Source organism: Apus apus, chromosome 2 (assembly GCF_020740795.1).
Source record: "Apus apus isolate bApuApu2 chromosome 2, bApuApu2.pri.cur, whole genome shotgun sequence".
In the NCBI taxonomy this organism is placed as follows: domain Eukaryota; kingdom Metazoa; phylum Chordata; class Aves; order Apodiformes; family Apodidae; genus Apus; species Apus apus.
Window position 1 is genome coordinate 66092912 of NC_067283.1, and position 24357 is coordinate 66117268.

The 24357-nt window shown below is 40.8% G+C and overlaps 1 protein-coding gene across 6 annotated transcripts in view; it reads right to left on the minus strand.

The window, feature by feature from the left end:
• The window catches only part of PHACTR1 (phosphatase and actin regulator 1), a 294543-nt gene that overhangs the window by 99662 nt on the left and 170524 nt on the right, over window positions 1-24357 (minus strand). For all 6 annotated transcript variants that reach the window (XM_051611908.1, XM_051611906.1, XM_051611910.1 and 3 more), the window contains one exon: window positions 19793-19957. In XM_051611908.1, the coding sequence (XP_051467868.1) occupies window positions 19793-19957 (165 nt within the window). The remainder of the gene's footprint in view (window positions 1-19792; window positions 19958-24357) is intronic.

The following is a 24357-nucleotide window of genomic DNA, read 5'->3' on the forward strand; positions in this document are numbered from 1 at the left end:
TTCTATCCCATTTGTAACACCAAAATAACATCAAGCCCCACTGATGAAACCGGATCTAAAGTTTTTCCTCAGTACAGAAATGCTTCTCCCCTCACCCACCAACTTTGCTCCATCCATTTCTCTGAGCTCTCCCAATAGCTTTGCCCTGAAGTATCTTGTTTGAGAAATGTCCAGTCTTATGCAATGCATACTTTGTACCTATGAAAATATTCTATGGAAAAGATTAGTCCATATATAAACAGAGAACATCTTTAACACCTGACTTCATGGCTTCAGCCACAGCAGCAGTGTGTGGGACAGCTGCTACTGAACGTGGCTTGTCCAAGCTCCCACCAGGAGTGTCATCGCAAACCAACAGCCTACATGGAAAAAAGATATCTGAAGCATGAGACTTTATTCACGGGAAGTTCCCACAGAGGACTTTCACTTAAAAATTAACAGCAAGAGGGAGCATTGTCCACTCATTGCAACAGTTTTTCCCAGTTAATTTATTCTTTGAGAAAGGCAAGTTCTGCAAGGCTGATGCTCTTGGCTCTGAATTTCGTGGAGGTTTCTCCACACAGGATTCAGAGTAGTTTCAATAGGCAACTGTACATTAACTTCTAGAAGCTTAGATGAAGATATTGCAAAGCCCAGTCCTGGTATTGCTGCTGTGTTTTCAGTTCCCAGATTATAATGCTTTTCTCTGAAAATATGCTTAGATAGATAATGCTCACTATATTAATTTATAAGTTTGGGGTTTTTTTCTGGTTTGTTCAATATTACTTCTGCACTGTCATGAGTTATGCACTTAAAGAAAATAACAGGACTACAATTTTCTTTGTAGTATCAGCATTATCCTGACTACATGTCAAAAGAAACAAACAATGGGCCTAGTTGTAACACAAGCACCAGAAGTTCCAGTAATACTGATTCTGGCATGAAAACTTCATAGTAACTTAATATCCAGCATTTTCATGCATTCCAGACCTAGTTGAAATATTGTGCATATTTCATTGTTCTGAATTTAGATGTGAACTTCACCAGAGTTCAAGGAATATTTGTACCCAAACGTTATCTAGGCACATTTGTAGCTAACAGTATTATTAAAAATTAATCTTTATAAATACATAATCATATTTCTCTGGCATGAAAACTTAAGTGGTTTGTGATCTCCTGCTGTTCTCCATAAAATGCTTCAATAAAATGTTTGGTCCTTTTCTCAAACAACCCTACTGCTGTGGAATACTGTTGACAAATATTAAAATAATACTGTTATCAGGCAAGAGTTGTGAGGTGTATGTATACACACATAGGAGTGTCCAGGTGAGAAGAGTAGGGATTTTTTTCTTTAAGAAGAACTGTGTCTTTTGTCTTTCTGATGCCAGCCTGTTTGCTAAACAAATGGTTATTTGCCTGGCCTGACCTGATGCAAGCTTTCTGTATACCCCTCCAAACTGAAGGAGAAACAGTTTCTAAGGGGACTTTCCTAATTTAAGTAGAAAACTGCCATTATTTTGCCATATCCTCTAATTAGCAGATGGTATTACAGCCATTGCTGGTCAGATACTGCTCTCAGTACATCAAAGCAATCCCTTTATTATCTAGCAGGACACAGATATAAATAAAGATAGTATTTTTATTTTACTCTCCTGTAATTAAGTGGAACAGAGTAAGGAAAGGACAGAATAAGATCCCTATTAAAATGTTTGAAAATCTGAAAGCTTTTTCCTAGCATTGTGATAAACCCAACTCAGAAAAATAATGATGAATTTTTTGATGGAGCATCAGATTTACTTCTTCCCATCTTAATACATTTGACTGAGGTTCAAGGAACACCTGGTACATGCATGGCTTTGACTAGAACTGTCATAGGTGAAGCTCTCCAAGGATTTCAAAAGTACGTCATTAACACTGAAGTGACCTAATTATACCTGCATTATATACCTCTAAAAACTGATGCCACAAAACCACACCTAGGGGTATATTTTCAAAGACCTGCCATTCTCAAATAAGGCAATCTAAATGTTAAAACTGCCAAAGGGATGACAGCTTATGAAATCCTTTCTACCTGTGTGCTCGCTGAAGCAATGGCAGACTGTTAATTTATTCCCCTCCTGTAAGTCACCAGAAACTGCAAACAGCATCACTTCAAACTGGCCCACTGCTGGAAAAGAGCATATAGTAGCCAGCAGAAGCAGGACATACACACTCATCATAAAAATATCTGAGATGCACTAAAACAGGTGCTGGCAGCACAGGAAATGGTACCTGCTTAGTTTTGTATACTGATTCTTTTTCCATGGATTTCCCCATGTTACGAAGCTTTCTTGAGCTTAAAGCACTGTGCAAGTCTGACAAGCTAGTCTGTCAGATCCAGTTTGTGCAATTTCACCTGCCTGAGTGTTCCATGAAGGTCTGAAGTCATTTACAACCCAGTTCCTCTGCATTACTCTGGCACTTCACTCAGTAACGGCTGAAAATGCTTGAGAGTTTCCTGGGCACCTCTGAATACTGCAGTTCAGAAGCAACATCCAGATATGTGAAATACCAAAAATTGTGGTGAAAATTTTCAGTTCTCTTTAGCTTCCTGGACACTAAGTATTTTGGTTGCAACTAATTCCAATAGAAATTGTCTGTCTGAAGCTCTTGATGGGCTCTGACAATCCTGGAGAGAAGGAAAGAGCACATGCCTGTGCACATTAGTATATAGCTGGAGGAAGCGTGGTATCCCTGCTGAATCACATAGGAGGAGATTGGAAGGATTAGGCACTTGCTTATAAGCTCCCAGATTTTATAGGGTCCCACAATCACTTTGCATCTCATTATTATTTCACAGTTATTTCTGTATCACTAGGAGCCCTTCAAATCTACCAAAATATTTTACATGTTAGAAGCTTCTCAATGTCTAGATTTTGGGGAGCAATAATCAAGTGAGAAAAAGGACTCTAAATTACTCATGTCTCATTTCAAAGCTAGAAGAAGCTGAAAAAAAACCCTACTACTATCATGTGCTCCATTGCCTTTACTTCGACTCAGAGCCATGCAATCCATAAATTCAATTTAAAAGTAATATGAAATATGCATGTGTTTACATAACCAAGGCTAAAAATGTTCTGCAAATGGCCAAGAATTAGAATGGCTTTTAAATTATACGGCAAAAATAACAAATTAAAATGAAACATGGATAGTAAGAACTAGAACTTATACCATTTTACGCCTGTTTTACTTGTTCCAGCTTATTAAGCTACGTAGTGTCTTTTTAAAATATATATATTTATGTTTATCCCTTGAGTAAGCTGCTCTGGATGCTTCACTCCCTAACATGACTGACTATATTTTTCATAGTACAGTACATTCTGTAATAACATCCTAGAGTAATTGCTCACATCAAGCCACACCTAGCATGTGCCACCAAAATATAACTAATGTGCTGCAAATCTTCAGTATATGGATGTTAACTAGGTTTTTAAAACTAGAAAGAAGAAAGTAAGCACGACTGGATGTGAGCATGTGTGAGCGTGCAATAATCACACAAAAATCCACTAGATACCTATTCATGCCTGGCTTGTCTTCCTGCCACCTTCATTCAGCCTCTACCTTTGTTCCTTCTTTGTAGGCAGTCTGCCCCATGCTTCTTATCTTCAAGCACTGAGCACAGGTTCACTTCAATTTAGGAGTCTGCTTGACAATTAAAAGACACGTAACTGAACAGACTAAAATGAACTGGAAGAACAGTACAGTCTGGGGCAAAATTTATGCTTTTATTTATAACAACAGTGTTATCCAACCCAACGGATTTAACAGGAAATACCTAGACACAACTGCAAGCAAAACTTGACCTGAGGTATTTGGAATAAAGGTGCAGAGCCAAGTGCAACTTGATCTTATGTAAGCGAAAGTCAATTGCTATTTGCAGCTTTATATTATCCCCAGGGCATTGGTGCTAACTATTTACAAAAAAGGGAAAGATGATGCATAGCTCTCAAAGGACACTCCAAGATAAAGTGAAATCTTAGCCTAGCACTGCTCTGTAGCTAGCATGACTTTAAGGCAATCTGTGCTTTGTTTATCCTTTCCTAGCCTGCCCAGTGGGCTGAGGTACAGACGACAAGCTGAGAAAATGCTGTGAGCCAAGGGCCTGGCTTAGCTGCCAGTGCTTGCAAACACAGCTTTGGACAAGGCCCTGGTGGTTGTCTCTTACAGTTTCTTCACTGTGGGAATCATTCCCTGAGCAGATCCAGGACTTCCGTAGGCATTTTACCTGATGTAAAAGGGCTGCAATGGGAGTGATGAACCACCCCACATCTCGTGAGCATGTTCTGTCCCTGCCCTGGGACTTCTGCTGTCAACGCCTGCAGTGAAAATAGCATCATCATCTGTCTGGGATATCTCTGGCGGGAAGAACTGGAGACTCAGCTTCCACTGTGTTGAGGAAGCTGGTGCCTGACCTATGGATTCTCCCACGATTTGGAATATGGAAAACTGTAACAAAATCCTCCAGGGGTACACTTTGAGCAGTCTCCAAGCACACAGTACTGAAAGAATGGAAACCAGGCCAGGTTTTAGTAAAATACAGTGGACCACTGGCTGGAGAGAACATCCTAAGGCATGAAAATGATCTGAGGCAGATGGCAAGACAACATAGGTCTGTGTACTCACATAAACCCAGGATTGCTTGCAATTTAAAAAAATCTTGTCGACTGCTTAATTTATATTTCCTAGCCTAATACCTAGTGACATTTAATTAAAGTGGTGTTTGGATTTAAGCATTCCACCATAGTATTAGCTACCCACTCAGTACGGCACTGCTCTCGTCAGAGACATACTGATTTGGGTTTGCACAGCACTTGCTGCTTCTCCACAGAGGGCTGATTGGTCCCATGATGCTCATGCTCTTCCTGATTTCCAGCTGTTCCATTTCATTAAGAGACAGCTAAAATTGCCTCAGTGGTTTCCTCATATTACTTTTCCACATAAGCAGTTGCTTCTATTATCATAGGGATGCCACGGAGTCAAGAACAGGATGAGAGGTTGGTTGCTCTTGAGACTCTTCCTACATGGAGGTAGTCCCACTTTTAAAGACTTTGGGAAGCACTCACATGAGCAACAAACAAATGGAAATGACTAAATATCTTCTGGAGACAAATGGGACCAATGCATTTTCATTACTCAAGCAAAGCGAAAGGGAAAAAAATAAGCCAATAATGATCCAGGAATCAGCATTTTGTAAACCATTTCCACTTGTTATTCAACAACACAATTTTGTTCCATAGTTATCTCCTCTAATAAATGGGCATGCATTTTTTTGTGTCTTTCTTTCCTTGGTGGCATTACTTAAAATGGTCTTCTCACTAACTGGAATGCCCTACATATGCAGCAGAAAGCTTCCTGCCTTCACCACATTTTTACATAGGGTCAGACCTGTTGTTGCTGAAGGCAATGAATTTTTACCACCACGCTTAACAGACAAAAAGAAAATCTACTTCATCTGCTGCAGGGAGGCAATGTAGTGAGGGACAGCACTCAAACATGTGTATAGATCCTAGGGGAAAAAAGTAGGACATATGCATATATATACATAAAGGTTGTACAGAACTAGCAGGTGTTACATGAATAGGGAGACTCTACCCTACTTCCTACAAATCAACTATAATATGGATCTAGGGCTCCTGAATACTAGCCCTCTTTTTATCCAGCTTCTCTGCAGCACATCAGTAGAGCAGCAGCAGCACTTCACTTAGCCCATACCTTGCCACATGTGCTCGCAACAGTTATTACTTCATTCATTTTAATCTACAGGGAGTTTCAGACCAAGGATGAACACCAATTTATTCATAATACGCATTTCAGTACCATGTTTGCTCTAACACTGGCTAAGAGAGAGCTCTGCTCTTCTGGAGATACTGCTGGGTTTTATTGCATAGCACAATCCTCAAAGCCCGTCTCCTGTTTCTCCCGTTGACGTGTGCAGTGAGCTACGATTTGGCGTATTTTCAATTAGCACAGAAGGGGAGCATCTCAGCTTTCTTCCCCTGTCACTTTTCTACCCTGTGTATTCGCAGCGTTCCCCCTTCTAGGGATTCAAGGGAAGAAAACAGACCAATATAACTCAAATATAACTGCAGCTCAGGGGATGAAAGGTATTCAAATACACATGGTATTTCTTGGATGGAACCATGTTACCAAGACAACAGATACCACACACTAAAGCCACTCTCCCTCAGGGCACATAACTCCAGAGACAAATCCTGAAGATGTCATGACCACCCTGGAAAGCTCAGAGCCAGCTCCATTCAGCAAACAAACCAGTGCCAGAAGACAAAGAAGAAATGGTAAAACTACCTCTTAGCTGGCAGCAGGAGCTTTAAGTCCTCTGGAATCCCAGGTTCAGGTTCCAGCATGTTGGATAGCCCATGGGATGCTGTCAGTGGTTCCCAACAGGTAGAAGATAGTGGTGGGGGGGGCTGGCTTATGACCTTCTGCAAAAGGAGTTCAGCTAACACCCTCCCAATAGATGCAATAATCCTAACTAAAACAACTTGACTAAGATATGAATTAGCTTTATACTTGTTAATTCAATGGCACCAAGTCAATCTCAGCTCTGCGAGTTCAGAAGGTGTGACACTATGACACAGTGGAGACTGGCCTTGATCTAAATGCCACTCAAATGATGGCAGTTAAGTCAGTCTCACAACTCTTGCAGAGAAATCAGAAAATGGACTAATCTGCCAGACTAACAAATGGGGAGATTTTAATTGGTTTTGTCAGCTACTTGCAGCACATTTTAGCCTGCAGGAACATTGTCTGCACATTAATGCCAGAAATACCACAGCATCACTGGCCTCTCATTTCAGCACAATGCCTTTGCAGATTCAGATGCAAAAACTCAATATCAATATTTAGAGGTACCCATTCCAAACTACAAGCTTTCTGGGGCGTAAACATCACATATAAAAAAAAAGATATTGTATGGACTTGGTTACTATAAGGGATGAGTATATGTACTAGAGCTTTTGCATCAGTGCTGCCAGTCTGATGGACTTCTATGTTAGGAGCCTGATCGATTGTAGGGTCAGTTTAGAACTGTCACTAATTAAGGAGAGTAGCAGTCACTGATTGCATTCTTTTATTTTATAAACCAACACACATGAATTTTCTGTAGTGATCTTCGCTTCTGTACCAAACTGGGTTCTGTGAACTCTCAAGACATGTGCTGTATACTGGGGCATACATACACCAAGAAATACTGTAAACACAGGTAGCAGGACTCAGATTCTACCTTCCATTCTCCATAGCATTGAGCTCCCCTTCTAGGATAGACTGAGGCCATTACAGTTCATCCATTCCCGGTGATGGTGGCAGTCTAAGAGCAGTTCATACATTAATTACTTTCAGGAAGAGGAAAAAAGCATCTGTAGCAAAGGCTGAATGAGACCACAGAGATAAAGAACTATAATTCCTTTAGTTAATAAGTAAATAAAAGCCAGAAAGGATTTGCAGAGTCTTTCAATTACCAGATCATCATCAGGGAATACAATATCAGTGGAGTAGTAGGGGATTTACAACTGGCAGGGGTTATGGAGGGCATTCACCTGTTCCTTTTTCACAAGAAAAACAAATATATCAGTTATTCATTCTACAATCAAGATACTCCTTTCCTTTGCCGTTGTTCTTTCCAAGTTAATTAAGGCACAAATGTGAAATTTTCAATACTATTAATTCAAGGGCTGAATGAGACATGATCCGAAGAACAATTATTGAGATTTGTGCCCTACTAAGATCAAATACTGCAAAACGTCATCTTTTTGTATAACTCAGAATATTAGATCTTGGCTGATTTTGTGTGCTTCCTAGCCAATGATACAAGCTGTAAATTCTTGAAAATAAACCACAGAACCATAAAATTATAGCCATTTTTCAAGATATTGTTCTGGGTAACCAGGATGAGGATGGCCAAAGCCTAACCCCTTATGAAAGGCTACTAGAAGACTGAGGAAGCACGTTTTCGCTTATCAGTAAGCAAAAGATAACAGACAAACAGTTCCAGATGCTGTTGTGCAGCCTCTGTACAAACCTCAAGATCAACTAGAAAATCAGAAGAAATGGGCAAAAAGTTGTCATGTCTCTGTTCCACCCTGACTAACACCTGCCCTCTCACCATTCAAGGGGAACACAGAACTCCCGCAACAGTTCTGCGTTCAGTTGTCTACAGAGAAACCTCCTTCTCTCTCTCTCAGGGGTTTGATCCAAACCCCACATAGGCCTGCAGGGCGCCATTCACACCCTGGCTAACACCAGGGGGCTTGGGAAACTATGTTCCAACCAGTTTACAGCCAGAGTTGTGAGGTAGCACAGAGCTCCATCACGCTGCAAGGAGCACTGAAATGCTCAACAGGACAGTGCTAATGCATGCATCATTGCCACTGCACCTCCAGAAGTGGCTGCCATGGCTCTGTCTTTTCCCTCTCTGTTTTGACTCCTTGCTCTCCCCTACACCCACTGTCACATGGGGTTCTCTTTGGAGGGCAGCTCATGAAGGGCTTCCAATTTTAAAAATGGGAGAAAAAGCTTCCTGCATCCTCAGCTGTTCTGGTGTAGATACTGTAACTATGATACAGTTAGTTACAGGTAAATATATTTGTTAAATTTTACTAATGTCTAATTTCTGTCATCCAACTAACACCATGTAAAGAATACCTTCTCCTTCCTACCTCCTTTTCGAAAGAAATGGAAGTGAGGATACACAACGACTCTCCACTTATCATAAAAACCCCAATTATTTCCGAAGACAATTCCTGAGAAGTTCCTTGTCCTGATCTCTGCCTTCCTTAGAAAGGTACATTTGCTGAGAGCTGTTCCTCGTATTTTGGAATTAAGACTGAAGTTGTAAAAGGATGCCAGGTGTGTTGCTACTCTCCTGGACTCATTACCCAGTCTAAAACCAGAACAGCCAAGGTATCCTTTTCTGTACCAGCCAGCCAATGCCTGTTTTCTCCCATCTATTTCTGTGTATTTCTAGCAGCAGTAGTGGCTTCCTTGCCTTTTGCTGCCCTAGTTGACAGCTTCACTACCTGTTTCCAACGTTGGTGGCAGGACAGAAGACCATACATGAGTCATGTTTCTATAGAGAAACTGGGAGTTTGGTTAGAGAAAATATTCCAATTTACCATTCCTAGATGCATGATTAAACAGCAAAACATCTAGGAAGGACAAACCCATACAAAACCAGGTTTCATAACTTGTTCTGCTCATGGAAATATTGAACTGTTTTTCCCCACAACTATAAACAAAAATCCTCCACAGAAGATGATATATAAGAAGCCACCAGCTGTTGAGAAAAAACACCAACACTCAGGTATGTATAAACTTTAGTCCCAATGCCATCTGAATATTCACACACAGCCAACTACATCTTTTCTAACTGATGTTTAATCTACTTAAGCATTCTTTCTCATTAGATATGAAATTGGGAGGGATGCTACTATGACTACTTAACATACGCTTGATCCCATGCCCATGAAAACCAGAGAGAATCCAACCATCATTTTTACAGAGCTTTTGATCAGGTCCATAAAGCACACAGACTGTTAGAGGTACGTGTATAGTTTTGAAAATTTAAGTGCCAGCATGGAAGTGTAAATGCAGTATTGATTCTTGATGATGGTGATAGAAAGTACACAGGCTTCAAAGTGTCTTGAGGCAGAACACAAATATAAAAGGCTGCAAGGGTGAGTTTTAAGTACATGTGCACAGCCTGGAAACATTTTGGCCTGCTGACACAAAGCTTACTGCTGCAAAGAGCTGAACACCCACAGAGCCCCAAGGTCATTTTTTGGGAGCAAAGCAACTCAGAGAGGAGACTTTGAAGCTGGCAGAAGTCTTCATGGCCTGTCTTTATGAGCAAAGGCTTTTGTTATTCAGCAACTGCTTGCCAGGCACCCTGCACCCAGTGAAGATGGGGTTGGGGGGAATTCACCAGCTTCAGCAAGAAGAAAATCAAACCCATTGCCAACCATTTTCAGCACAAATACATGTCACTGCCTTCAGGCAGCAACATTTCTGGGTACTCTTTGGACCTTTCTCAGAGTGCTGCTTATCTGTGCCTGTTCAGCTGTCAGCTCCATGCTACTTTTAACTAAGGAATTAATGAAGAGCACATGGAGACCATGAGCTTCCTGCAAAACAGTGAAGGATTGGTGTTCTCAGGCTCAATCAGTAGCTAGTGGCAAATGTAAATTCTCTAATAACTTCTCTTTTAAATGGGTGAATTATGTTGCCGGTTAAGTTGAAAAAGTTTCATTCAACACAGCAAAAGGATAATTTGTACTGCCTGTTTCAAAAGAAAAAATATTGTTTGTGACTGCCTGACTAACTTGGGGAGATCTGTTTATAGAGCTCTGAAGATAGAAAGGACCAAGAGTGCTAATTATCAAATTAAAACATTTTTGAGAGGAATTGAGGTCTGTTTCTTCAAAAATCTACGTGCACATATTGAGCTGCAAAAGAAGAGAGTGAGATATTCCATTTTCCATATATTCCTACAGACATACGTACTACTGCAGCAAGAATAAAATTAAGATTGAGTGACGTTCAGTGTCATGGATCTATTCTAGCATCACTTTTATCTCAAAGTGTGGGCCATCCTGTAGATAGTAAACAACTCAGATGCAGTTAACAACAGATAGCATATCTTCAGTTTACACAAATAAATGGAAACCAAAGTAAGTCTTATTCTTAACTACTCCATTCTTCTGTATAGAGACACCATACTATGGAATTGAAACACTCTTTGAAAATGTTACTGGTATTAATAAAGCAAATTATAAATATTCAGAAAACCCTTATTTTTCTTCAAAATAGTGCATTTAATTTCTAGCAAGAATTCGAGATTTTTTAAAAGACTTTCTACTACAGTCATATGTGGTTTTTAATAATCTTTTACTGCTAGGATACAAGATTCTCTCTGAATTACTTGACTTAATGAGCTGCAGGTCTTGAAGAGACCCTACAGATGGACAGATTGTCCAAAAAAAATCCTGAGGAGACCTGATGAAATTGCAATTAAGTCCTGCAATACTTAGAGTGCAATAATCTACAGGCATTGTTTGCAACAAGATTGTGATGGGTTAGCAACAGAATTTGGAAGGGAGCAACAACATTCTCTCTTCATTAAATGATCTAATCACCACCTCAGGCTTCTTTTGCATACTCCCTTGGGTCAGTCCAAGTAGGCAGGTACAGCTCTCACCAAACAGATCCTCTAAATCCCATGTCTTATGACAGCTAAGGTAGTTATCTGATCAACTCTTCCCTGCACACTGGCTCCTGTGGCTACTTACATAGGCACTCAGGAAAAGCAATCTGAATTAAGTGATTCAAGGAGGACCACCAATGTCACATTAAACACTTGTGTGGACATTTTAATTCAGAACTGAATTGGCTTTAATGAAGTAAAATAAAATGAATGAGTTTATGAACTGAATAAACACCCACCCAAGGGCTTATGATAACTAATATGTTTCATATTTATTGTTTAAATAATTTGTTACAATGTAAAAACATGCTCTAGTATAAACAAGACCAAGACTAAGATTTCTAAGAAATTGTCCTTCATCAAGCTATATTTGATTCCCAATTCATAATCTGATTCCCAATTACTAATCTTATGTTTCCTATTAAACCTCTGCACACAGGTCAATTAAGTTTCTCTTTCTAGCAAGTATTTATTATTTCTAAACATAGTAGCCCCAGCAGCCCTGGAAAGAGCTCATGAAGCTAATGGTTTTGTCTAGGTGACTGCTCCCTGTGTTTCAGATCCCCATGGACCAGGGATTCTCATCCCTGCTGCCAATACCCTATACATCTAGCTGTACATGCCTTTTTAATGCAATTCACAGACATGGAAACAAAGGGCAGTTACTGTGACTAACAATCCCATCAGAGTCATTAGGCTGCATGTTCACATTACTGTACCAACCCATTTCCCAATCATAACACGGGTCAGATGTCAATCAGGTCACTGATATGGTAGGGCTCAATCAAGGTACTGCCATGCTGGCCTCAGGGATTCCTGCTTCATTTCCTCCCTGCGGGAAACACCGAGCAAGAGCAAACCAGTATTCCAGGAATAAAACTTCCTCAACAGCGCTTCCAAGTGAAGGCGTTTAAGCAATTTTGCTTTCAGAAACTACTTGACATCAGTCTTTGAAAGGCATGAGCAGTTTTCCTCTCTGTTATTCTGGGAGCAAGAGGGCTGTGCTCACCTCTGACCAAAACCAGGGGAACTGGTGGAGTCACCGAGGAGATTTCCCCAGCTGAAGCACCTGGCCTCTGTGATGCCAGCAACGGGCTCTGCCGAGGCACAAGTCATGCACCTGCACAACAAGGATTACTGACTGGTGACAATATTCAATGGCTCTTACTGTGATGGAGTAACAAAAATGACCTGGGGCATGAGTTGCTTAAAAGCAGAGTCCTGTGATCAGCCAGCATCCTTGTGGAATGGACCTGCAGCTTTTTTGTGTCACTGGGATAACCTGGTGCTGCAGCTACCCACTACTGCTCAGTCTTTGTTCTCATCACAGACCAGATGTCTCATGGCTCCAGCATCACTGCGAAATGTTATTTCTCCCTGCATCTTTAAAAAGGGGAGTGAAAACCTGAAGAACAAAAGCTAACAGTCTGAGAAATACTATATAATTTCCATGCTTCAAATGCAAACTAAAAATAAAAAGCAGCTTTAGACGCATTTTGTTGTTAAATGAAAGCATTCTAAAATAATCTGTAAAGACCCAGTCTGATGAAGACTGTACATTCACGAGTCACAGCAATAGAAGCTGAGTGAGGATATGCAACATTTTTTTACAAAAGAATGAGCTTCTTCCAAAGACACTTGTTTTCTCTCCCCGCAACCATATATTCCATTATTGCTGATTTGCTTCTTAAAACATCTCCAACCAATGTCGTTCTCTAACCATGAAGAAGCTTATGCTATTAACAGCATCTATTTTTCTATCCTCAAAATTTGCTATAAATTCTTTAATGGATTAATTATATTATTATATTATTTTAACAGGAATGCACTGTTGTGGAATTATGTTATAGTAAAACACTTTGGGCAGCCTCAAATAATCTTTGCAGCAGCTGGAAATGCAATTAGCATTAAGACCCAACAGCCTCATTAAACATCTCTTTGCTGTAAGAAAGGACACATTGAAGGGCCTTGTCTCACACGTTCCATTAGAGGTGGCACATGGTTACAACAAACCTAAGATGCATTTTTCAGTCCAGGTAAGAAAAGTCCACTTCTTAAAGCCTGGAAATGTTCTGCTGCAGACCTCACGAAGACATGATGATACTTCTCAGTAGTGGAATACACATTTTTGAACCAAGAGCTTCCATTTGGCAATTCAAGTACAAAAACAGACAACTGCTTTAACTGCCTTCTGTTTAGAAATCAGACCTGCAGCTTCCACATGCATTTGAATTCTTTTAATCTGCTTAAAATGACAGATCTAAACCCACTGAAAACTCCAGCAATAAAGAAGCAACCATCACCCAGTGCTTTCCTTTTCTATGAAGTGCCTTCTGCTACCATAAGCTTTGGGCTGTTTATCTCATTGCATGGTTGAAAATGACCACTGGCTTTAAAGATCTGTGGATCTTAGGTTCCATGGCACTAAGCAGATTCACAGGCTAGTTTTCCTCCCTCTATAGAAAGGCGAAAGGACAATTTTTTAAGAAGTTACCTATAGTTTTGCATGAATTCTGGTGCAACTTCTGTCCAGTTTCTCAAAAGACATTATGACAATTCTAGTGCATGCAAAGAGAAGCTATGGGCAATCTGCATTTAGACCTAGACTATATATTTTTTTCACTTCCAAAAGTACAGCATGACTATTTTAACAGCCCAGGAGTTTTACATGAGAAAACATACCAGGCAATCACTGGCCAAGGAGAAGGGAGTAGGAAGGTTTAAGACCAGCACTGGCAAAACATTATTTAATTTCTACAGATTGGAATATTCTGGAAAGCAAAGTTCAAAATATTTACATATCGTAGTTAGAAATAATCAGCAGCAGGAATAAAATGGTCCAGGAATGTTTTATGAATAGCAGTTACTCTAATTGCACAGATTTACCACATTTTATTTTCTTGTCATTCATGAGAAACATTTAAAGTCCTTGCCTGTAAGTGTTGCCAAATTTAAACAATCCCTCTGCTGACTGGGAGACTTAACTTATATAAACACATTGACACATGAATTTTTATAGAGCACTTTAAAAAAAAAACTCTGGTTGGAAAAACCAAAGCACCGAGGCTTAGCAAGAGAAAAAAATAGCATTTGAGCCTAAAATGAACGGCTGTTTCAATGCAGATTCTGGGAGTGGGGCAGCTAAAGTTTGCACGGATGGTTTTTGTTACGGCACTCTTAATTTTTGTTAACTGGCTTGAGTGAGAGTGAAAGTGAATGGAAGAGCATGTATGCCCTCCCTAAAAAGCAAACTGAAAAAACCCAGATGCTTCCTTTTAGGGCTCTGTCTACACTACTGGGCTTCAAACTTTAGATCCAGCACACAGACCTCAGCTATTCCAGTTTAACGGAGTAACTGCTAGCAAGAGATTTTCATCCTCTGAACAGACAATTATTAAGAGAGTTTAAGGTCTTTGGGCAGATCAACCCATGAATTTGCTCTGACAGCCCTGGCCCCTCAGCCCAATCTTCCAAATGATGATGTATGGCTCACACTGACTTGCCTCTTGGCTCTTCTGACATCCTAGTCTACTTTGTTCAGCCTCAGTCATTATCCCTTCAAACTCACCAGTCTTACACTTTCAGATGAGTTCCTGAACACCAACCTCTACAATTACACTAAGCAAATGAAGCTTTAAATTAAGCAGGATTGGGTCTCTCCTCTTCTCAGGAGGGCACCCCAAACATGAGGCTGGGAAGTCACTGTCATGTGTTTCTTTGGCCACAGAACAGGACATGGCTAGCTGGCTCACCCACAGGTTTTAGGGATGGGAGCTGTGGCACCGGAGGACTGATCTGTCCTCAGTGCCCTGTGGAAAAACTTGTGTTTCTAGGAGAGGGATCTGGGACACGAATGAAGGGAGATTTCAAAATACCTAGGAGGAAAGGCTGAGCTGAGCAGATTTGCTTTTCTCTTTTTAGTATTACTGATTGTCTCAGACAACCATCTACTTGGCAATAGAGCTGCTGTGGAGCTTTCTTCTGACACTGGATATTCTCTGCTCATTGTACAGGGTGCCTATGTACCTAACCCAAACATGGCTGAATTCCTTACCTCTCCTGAGGCAAGCTGAGCTTTCTCCACACCTCATAATTTCTCACCATCTCCTGCTTTCTTTTTCTCATTCCAACCAGTTTCCTCCAAATTACAAGTGGCATGCTTCCTCCTCCCCTCTGTCTGTGCACTGCAACTCAGGGAGCAAGGATGGGCGAAGAAGAATGCATCAGTTCTTTAAAATGAAGGTCACCAGAAAAGTGAAATGTCAAAACAAGACATTTTCCCCTATTCATACTCCTCCAAGCAGCTGAAATACTTTTTAATTTTTTTTATTTTTGCAAGCAGTTGGCTCTTGACGAATCCAGTGATAAAAAAATTTAACGATACTTCAAGTAAGCCCAGAATTCATCTTCCCTCAGCCTCCTTTATTTCAGAAGCATTTCCTTCTCCAAAACATTGTCAGGAAATGACAATTCACCTGCACATGTACGGCACTGCAATAACACTATAGCACACCCAGGGACTGCTTTCAAATTCACATCAAGGTGAGCAGGACATGACTGAGATTTTAAAAATAATGGCTGAGGAGACAGTCAGCTTTCTCTCTTGGTATCTGCTTTGCTGATCCCCAGGCAGCCCAGTGTGGCTTTAAAAATCTTGTGCAACTTGCTGGAGGCTTCCCAGCTGCATCCTGCCAAGAAACATGCTCAGGCATAGAAAGGCCACTGTTTCTTCCTGGTTTATTCTGCCCTAAGTGGGACTGCTCCCAATCACAGTTATAAGAAACTGTCCCATCAACTGATACAATCTTGCCATTTAGAAGTTAGGCTGTGCTTCGTCAGCTTTATCATACTGCTCATTGTTGTGAGGGGCCCTCAGCCCTCCAGCATAATAAAGGTTTCCACACTTTCTGTACAAGATGAAGTCTTAGGTGAGCTATGAAAAATACACCACACCTTTTACTATGGCATGAACAACATTGTGGCTGGGTTTAATTTCTGTCTAACTCCTTGTAACTTTGCCATCAGGAGCATTTATGTTATATTGTTGGGAGTTTCAGTGTCCAACAAAGAACTTTCATTAGGACCTTCTGTGGCAAAATTATTTGCAATCCCTGTACTGAAAAAAGCTCTGTGCTGGGGGGATGGAGCTTCACTTCTGTCCAGGAGGAGGATTACTGTGAGAACTAACTCATTTCCGGCCCTGCCGTGGTACACTAGTGTCCCTCACACACCAAAATCTCCCCATTTGCTTTGAGATTGAGCCTCTCGATAGATGGAGCTCATCTGAAACTCAGGTGCATGTCTCAACCAACCTCCTTAATACCTGCCAGCAGAAGAGGTCATTCAAATCAAAGCCCAGATGCAAGCTCACCTGGCGTTTACCATCTGCAACAAAAGGCCAGCCACCCCACAGTGTGACCTTTTCTACCTGTTCTGATCACTCTACGGAATACCTCACGGTGAGGGCTCATGAACAGCCCAGCTGCAAGATGTCTGCAGCACAACCCACAATTTTCACCTTCATGACTAAGTCCGCACCAAGGCAATGTCAAACCTTGAACCTTTCTGCATAGTTGCTGCAGGGATATCAGAACCAACATAACCTGCAAACGTATAAAATATATCAAATGCATTGTTTTAACCTTCTGCTTGTCAGTGACAATGAAGATGGAGGATGGAAGACTTGTTATGCTCGAATGTCACAATATGAATATTGATGTGCTGGAAGAAACCATATATAACAAGCACAACATTAAGGTCCTCCATCAGTCAAATTACAGGTTTTCTATCTCATCTTACGCAATTACCAGGTGTCAGAAAATAACTTTTCCTACTACCTTCAAGAGTTTTTTGCCTAATGACCACTGAACTAAAGCATTAAACTCTGAATAAATCTGAGCTTTTAGTCTGATAAAGATATGGATACAAAATGTTAGTACTTGGAAATCTCAAGAAAATTGCAACTTTTCAACCTTAAATATCAGCCAGAATCTCTCTTTCTTCCAGTCCTCTCCCAGAAAAAAAAATCCTGTTAATTTCAAAAGAAGTTTCAACGGATAAGGTCATGTGTTTTGACCCTTACCACTTTCGACACTTAAAATAATTGAATCTATTGTTGCAGCAAATAAGAGCCTCATACAATCTTGTATTAGAATTTATTTTTGATAATTGCTGATGTTCTATGCAGGCAGGAAAGCTTGGTTGCTTGCCTGTAGGACACTAATGGGAAATATTTTTTTCCCCAAGCATCACATTTATCAGTGCACTAGAAGAAAATAAGCCTGTATTAGGAAGTTTCATGCTGGCTCTCATTATGCCATCTCATAAGCTTGTCTTATGATTTATCATAAAAAGAAAATATATTTTCTCAGTTGAGATCAGAGGTATTAGATGAGAGGTCATAGAAATGCTGGCAGAAAAATGGTAGATTTCCATTGCAAAATCTGATGTATCACATATACTAAGTTCAACTAATGCTGCTGATGGTCAGGGAAGTCTGGTAGGATCCTGGTGGATTCCCGTTCCTCGGGGTCAGGGATGATGGAAACTGTGAGGTTCCCAGTTCTGGTACAGTCCAGAAGTAAATCTCTCCCAGTGTCTCCAGCAGGGTGCTCAGGAAATTTGATGTCCTTGTCAATTTTGCTGCAGTTAGTAGCAGGGGAACTGACAAGAATACCAATTTTGCAGAGCAGCTGCAGGATACTGTTAGCTTATTAGAAATTAAAAAAAAAAAAAAAAAAAGGCTTTGGATTCAGCTGAGATCAAACCCAGTACTGCAATCGACAAACATTCCCTACAACCTGGAGACCCAGCTTTTAAATTACTTCTCGAGACTGACATCCCTCCCACCAGGAGAGCTGATCTGCTGATAGGTCTGATAAAGCTTCCTTCTCCTCTGAGAAAAGAAAATACACGTGTTTTTACTCTGGTTTTAATCACCGTGTACTTTCACAATGTTTTGGTAAATGGGGCAAATCTACATAACACTTCCTGTATTGCCCCGAGCAGACTATGCAGGCATATTCAAGCCAGCAAACTAATTGGTCTAACCACAGCAGTATGCAACTCAGCCCCTGCTCCGGGAGCTGGATAAACCATACAAATAAATACTAGGCAGGCTTTTACAAACCCATGGTATGTTCTGAACTGCTGTGGTTATCCTAGTTAGAACCAACTGACTCAGCATGCTGGAACTAGCTTCAAAGTAGCTATCAAGCTATCACTACAGCATCCACATATCCTTAAGAACTACACAGTTTTCATGGAAATTCTGCTAGACTCACTATGGTTATGACTGATACAGAACATGAAAGACAAGCCTTTTGTTTTGCAGAAACATGTCATTTTTGGTGACAATAGTTTCTCAGCTATCAAGGCAAAAAATGCAGTCATCACCCAGAGTAATACAGCCAACTATTCCAGTTCATTAGACTCTGACAAATCAGAGAGCAGTTTAAACAGTACACAGCAAAGAGCACCTTCAGGTAGGTACCCTGAAAACTCTTATTCTGCATTTAACCTCATGCAAGAATTTGCACTTAGATATATGAGACTTCTTGAGCAATTGTGGGACATTTTCAGGGCTACAGGCTTTGAGGTGCCAGAAAGTATGGTCAAGTCTTGCCTGAAAGCTTCCACTGTACAATAAACAGGTCAGAGAGCAACGGGGCTGTAAATCAAGCCTCTTTTGGCACTTAAAGGAGAAATATCCTCACTGCTTTCTTTCTAGTTCTAGTGAAAACAATAAGAAATCAGAAGAAAATTCGTGCTTTCTCACAGACAATCCAGGCTCAAGACTTGCAAAACCAGATGTACTAATTTTTAGTCATCATTGAAGAGCAAAGAAAAGAAACCATCTAAATACAAAGCTTGAAAGCAAACATGCCAGGTACAAACTTCTACCATGTGTATCAGTGCCTGGATCTGGGACTCTTGCTCAGACCAATTCAGAGTATAGAAACACATTTTTGTTGTTTTCCATACTTATTTTTTAAATAGTCTTAAACTAGGAGAGTTAGAAAGCCCTGGCAGAAGGAGGGGTGTGGCAGGAAAAGAGATTAGTTTTTCTCAGAAAACAAGTGACACATCTTTCCTGTCCAATGGAACAAATAATTTATGGTTACACCAAGTTACTCAACACAATGTCAGCTCCCTTGTAATGTATTTTTCTCACAGCTCTATTAGCACTTACAGGAGTTTCAAAACAGCTAAATCCTCCACTAGCCTTGTCTTTTCACACTGCTGTTCCCTTTACCCACAATCTGCCAAATCAATGTAGCAATATTTCTTCTGGGTTACCCTCCAGCTCTAGTAGTAGAACCTGAATGCAGAGCTTTGGCAAGCTGCTGCTTTAATTCTAGAGCACCCAATGTGTCACTTTGTTTTTTTTTAAAAGAAGAAGATGCTAACAAACTTAAAGATCTCTTAGAATCTGAGAAACCTCTACAAGACAAGCTTCAACAACCTTAAAATATGTATGAATTAGGGCTGCACTACAAATTCTTAGCCTTGTTGAGGAGTTCCAGATTAACAAACCAACCCCACCACAACTGTTACCTGCTGAAGTGTGCTTAAATTTTTCACTCTTCTTCTTCCTCCATTTCCATGGCTTAAAAAGTCTTCCAAGAGTGGCAAATTTGCTTCTTCTTCTGATTGGAGGCGTGTGAGTCCCAGGTACTAGAGAATCTGAACGCATTGCAGCCAGTCTTTCCGCTTCCTCAGCTGCAGTTTCAGCAAGAAGAGGAAAAAAAAAAAAAGGGAGAGAAGTGAAATAAATGCTTTAATAAATTATCAGAGAATCACACAGATGGTCACAATTTTCCATGGTTACTGAGATCATAAAAAAGGGGAAAAATCAGAGTCTGTATTATTTTAACATTACATTCTTTCACTTAAGTGGAATCCACAATCTCCTGTAAAGATCAGTATTAACAATCAGATTCAACAGGAATATGGATTATCACAGCAGCAAAGTTATAATATTTAACAAATTATTCTGCATTGCTCTGGACAGCTGGCAGTCCATCCGCCAGCCATTCCTGGGGAAGCATGACAAACTAGGGAAGAGAAAGCTCCAAATAAAAAGATGTAATACTGCTTAAAAGAATTATTTCAAGCCTTGTATTTTTTTATTTTTATTTTTTCAATGGAAAGTAACATTTCGATGAACTAATATTTATCAGGAGCAAGCTCTTTGATAAATGATGACCCTCAAGTATTACTGTGTCCATTAAAACTGCCAGGGTTACAAAAGGGGCTGCATAAGGAATTTCCTAGTGACAGAAAGTGTCCTCAAAATTCAGAAGGTCCCTTCTAGTCCCACTTTTCTGTCTACTCATTCCCCTTCAATTCTTACACTTACCTTTTAACATGGGCACTCAGAGAATTTTAAGCGAGTCCACACCTAGGGCTGAATTCCCTGAGGGTGGGGGGTACAGGTTTTTCACTGAGTTTCTGTTAAAATACTCAGCTTTCTGCAACCTTTACACTGCAATACATCATGATAGTCTCAACACTTAAAAAAATCCGAAGAATTTAAACTACCCTTCCTCTCCAATGAAAGCAAGAGGAGTCTGGGGGTGGTGACTTGGTGCAGTTCCATTGCATGGTCTTCCCCTCACATCTGAAGGAAATGTATGCTTATATTTTTTCAGAAATAACCTCCTCGTGAGGAGAGAGGTAAGCCAGGACCACAAAGCAAAACACCAACAGGGAGAAGGCACCAGTAGCCCAGGGACAAGAGTCTCTCCATTCCCCAGCTGCCATGGCTGCATTAAGCTCTCACCGCCCTGGCCTGAAGCACACACTCTCTTTCTCTATAAAAAAAGCATCTGTGCCATTCAGGCAGCATACAGGAGGTGTTGCTGTGGCTTGTTTGTGCTTTTTTTTGTTTGGTTGTTTTTTTTGGTTTTAAGTTGTTGTTGGACTTCTTTTTGTTTTGTTTGCTTGGTTGTTTTTTTGGTTTATTTTTTTTAGGGGATATCATTTCCCAGGCTTGTGTTGTAGTGTGTCACTGCCAGTAAAACTGATTTGAGTGATTTGCACACACACAGTTTGGATTCATAAAGACAGAACATAGATCATCACCTCTCCTGCTATGAAGACAGCAGCCCAATGTTTCTATTTCACGACTGGTATATTAAATATTAACCTCAGCCATGAGGACAGGCTCAGAAACCTCTGCAAGAACACAGCTCTGAAGGGCTCAGTGCACCTACTTCATACTGAGAGAATCACCAGAGATTTTGGATGGCAATTTCTTACACATCTCAATGGAAATCTTTCTGAGGGTTCAAGTGTGCCAAATTTAGGTGGGTTTTCATGGGAACAGCTGGAGACACATCTCTAGCACAAAGGAAGTTCCACTGTCAGAAATCTAAACTGAAATACTTTTTGAGCCCCTCAGCTTTTTGCAAGAAGTTTGGTTATTTTGCTATTGCTGTTTTGTTTGTTTTCAACATTGGCAACAAAATCCTTTTCCCTGTAAAATATCACTGCCAGATACAACTGCCTGTAACTTTCTGGAGAAAAAACAAAGCTAGGCAGCAACATACAGAAAGCTCAACTGCTTCAGCGGAAATGGTTAAAAACAATTGCTCTTTGCGGTAATGGAGAGAAAGATGGATATTTCTGAGAGCATCATCTTTCCATTTAAAGCAGAGGAAAAAAGGTAGTCTAGTTAAAGCATTTCATTCTGTTCAAGCCCTTTGTGCCTGACTGCCTAGAGGAATGCCTTCTTATAGAGAGAACCCATTACAAGGGTCTGTCCTGTGCAGGGACTGGGACGTGCTGCATCAAGGCTGGAAATTGCCTGGTTATGCTGAAGAAACCGTGAAGGTAGAAAGAAGAGGAAAGCAGAAATTTCCTTACACTTTCTGATTTCACTGGAACGTGCTGGGCAGCATGGGGTACAGACCACCCCACTTTCTATGCAGATCCAAAGGGACCATACCTTTCCCCCCTCCTCCATTTTTAAGATGCCTCTGGTTAAAGCACGTAAGATGACACTGTGTTCCACTGCAGTGATTTTTTTAGACATGCTGCTAAAAGTAATGGGCTGGTGTTGTCTTTGCTGCCTTACCTGTATCAAAGCGGCCCACTGAGCAAACTGGGAATGGCAACTACTACTGCTGCTGTCTTAGGCTTCCTACTGCATAAACCCACAGCTGAAGCATAATGAAATTCCACTTGCTGCTCACCCTCTCTCCTTTTCCCCATCATTAAGCCACCATTTCTGCTACCCAGGTGCCTTAGTTACTATATCTCAGAGTTGCAACAACTCCTCTGAGAGCTGATTCTAACTGGTACTGCTGGGGCCATTCCCTAAAGAACTGACATCCCTTAATAATCCTCTCCTTTCCTAACGCACCTCCCCTCTGTCCCACACCAGCTGCACTCTCACTGCCCCCGGGGAAGCCTTTCCCATTCAGGGTAAAAGAGTATGGATTTTCAGTCAGGCAAAACTAACGCTGGAGTAAAAAGGAATTTACCCAAAGGGCGGCTTCATTAAAAGCCAAACAGAGCAACAAAACCATTTCCATATTTTGACTGCTCTTCCCTGAATTACGGTATCACCTCTCCCACAGATCTGTGCTCCAGGAGTCCTGCTGTGCTCTCCATGAGCTATAAACGTGGCCCTTCTCCTTCCTCTCCAAACACACACAGCTCTGAGCTTATGCAAATAACAGCTCTTTTTACCCCCCTTACTCCTGTTTCTCAGAAGGACTACCTCTTTTTTTTTTTTTTTCCCCACAAAAAATATTCTCAAGAGCATTGCTGATTCAAACCAGAATAATCACTGGCTAGGAATGAATCCTTTTAGCATAAACCATGACAGATTTAATAAAGCAGGAATAAAAGCCGACCATGATGCGAGAAGTAAAAGCCAGAAGTAAACACCAGATTTCTGTGCTCTTCTTTGCTGCTGCATCTTTCGCTTGAGTTGGCCACGTTTCTCTGCCTTTTTTGGCTCCTAATGGCTACTGACTGGCTGTGGGCTGCAACACCCACTGCTGACAGCAGGGTTCGTAGGCTGGTTTCACACCCTTGGTGTTTCCAAAAAAGGTGGTACTTGCACAAATGGAAACCAACCCAGGCCTTTCACATTTATTTTTTTCACCCTTCAAAGAGGAAAACAGTCGCAGCAGTCCCAGCTTGATCAGTCTGCTGCACTGGGAGAATGAACTGCCATGTGCATTAGTGCCTGTAGTCACAGTGCTGAGGTCACATCTGAGGCCAGCGCCATAAATGTGATGTTTACGGGTCACGGGTGCTGCTGATACTCTGTGCTTTTGGGATCTTGTTCTGATTTTTTTCCAGGACACAAGAGCTTGTTGCTGAGACAGAGACACTGGGACCTGCACTTACGGCATGAAAGCAATGCACTCCCCTCCCACTTTCTTCTGTCTGAACTGTTGTTCCAGAACAGCAACAGGGAAACTAAACTTGAGAGCTTTTCACAGGTTGGTAGGCTGTGAGACAGCTCTCAAGATTTTACTGTAGAACTTAAGACATTTGAAGTGCATGTAGACTGAAGGGCTTAAGCAAGACTTGTGGTTTGAATAAGAAAGAGCACCACAAATCAAAATATTTTGCATCCTAGTGATGCAAAGAAATTTTACAAGCTTGGCTGAAATATACTACAAAGACTAACAACAGTAGAAGTCCAGACAGCTAATTTATTCTCTTATCCCCACCCTCCCTTTTAAAAATTTGATTTTGACACTAACCCTGGATTTGAGGTATTTTTTTGTTAAGTTACTTTGAGGTTTGTGGGCTGTAAGGTATTGCGTGGACACAAGACACGGACAAAATGACCAAGGTGAGGATGAACAGTTTCAAAAAGCAGTTCTTCAAAACAGTCAATTTGTCAGTCCAAGAAATAAAGAGGCTGGGCCTCTTCCTTATGTTCTTATCTCAGACCTATTCTATATGTTCTTACGAGTTTCCCACATCTTTCAGTAGGGTGTCAAATTTCAGAAGGTCCAGTAAGAGATAATACAGGGGTGACCTATTTTTTAGATTTGAGAAGTGTCGCAAGCAGATCAAAGGCTCTCCCAAAGGCACAGCAGCTTAGTAAGCTTTCCTGGAGAACAGTAACCAGTTTTGCCATTCCCATGTCT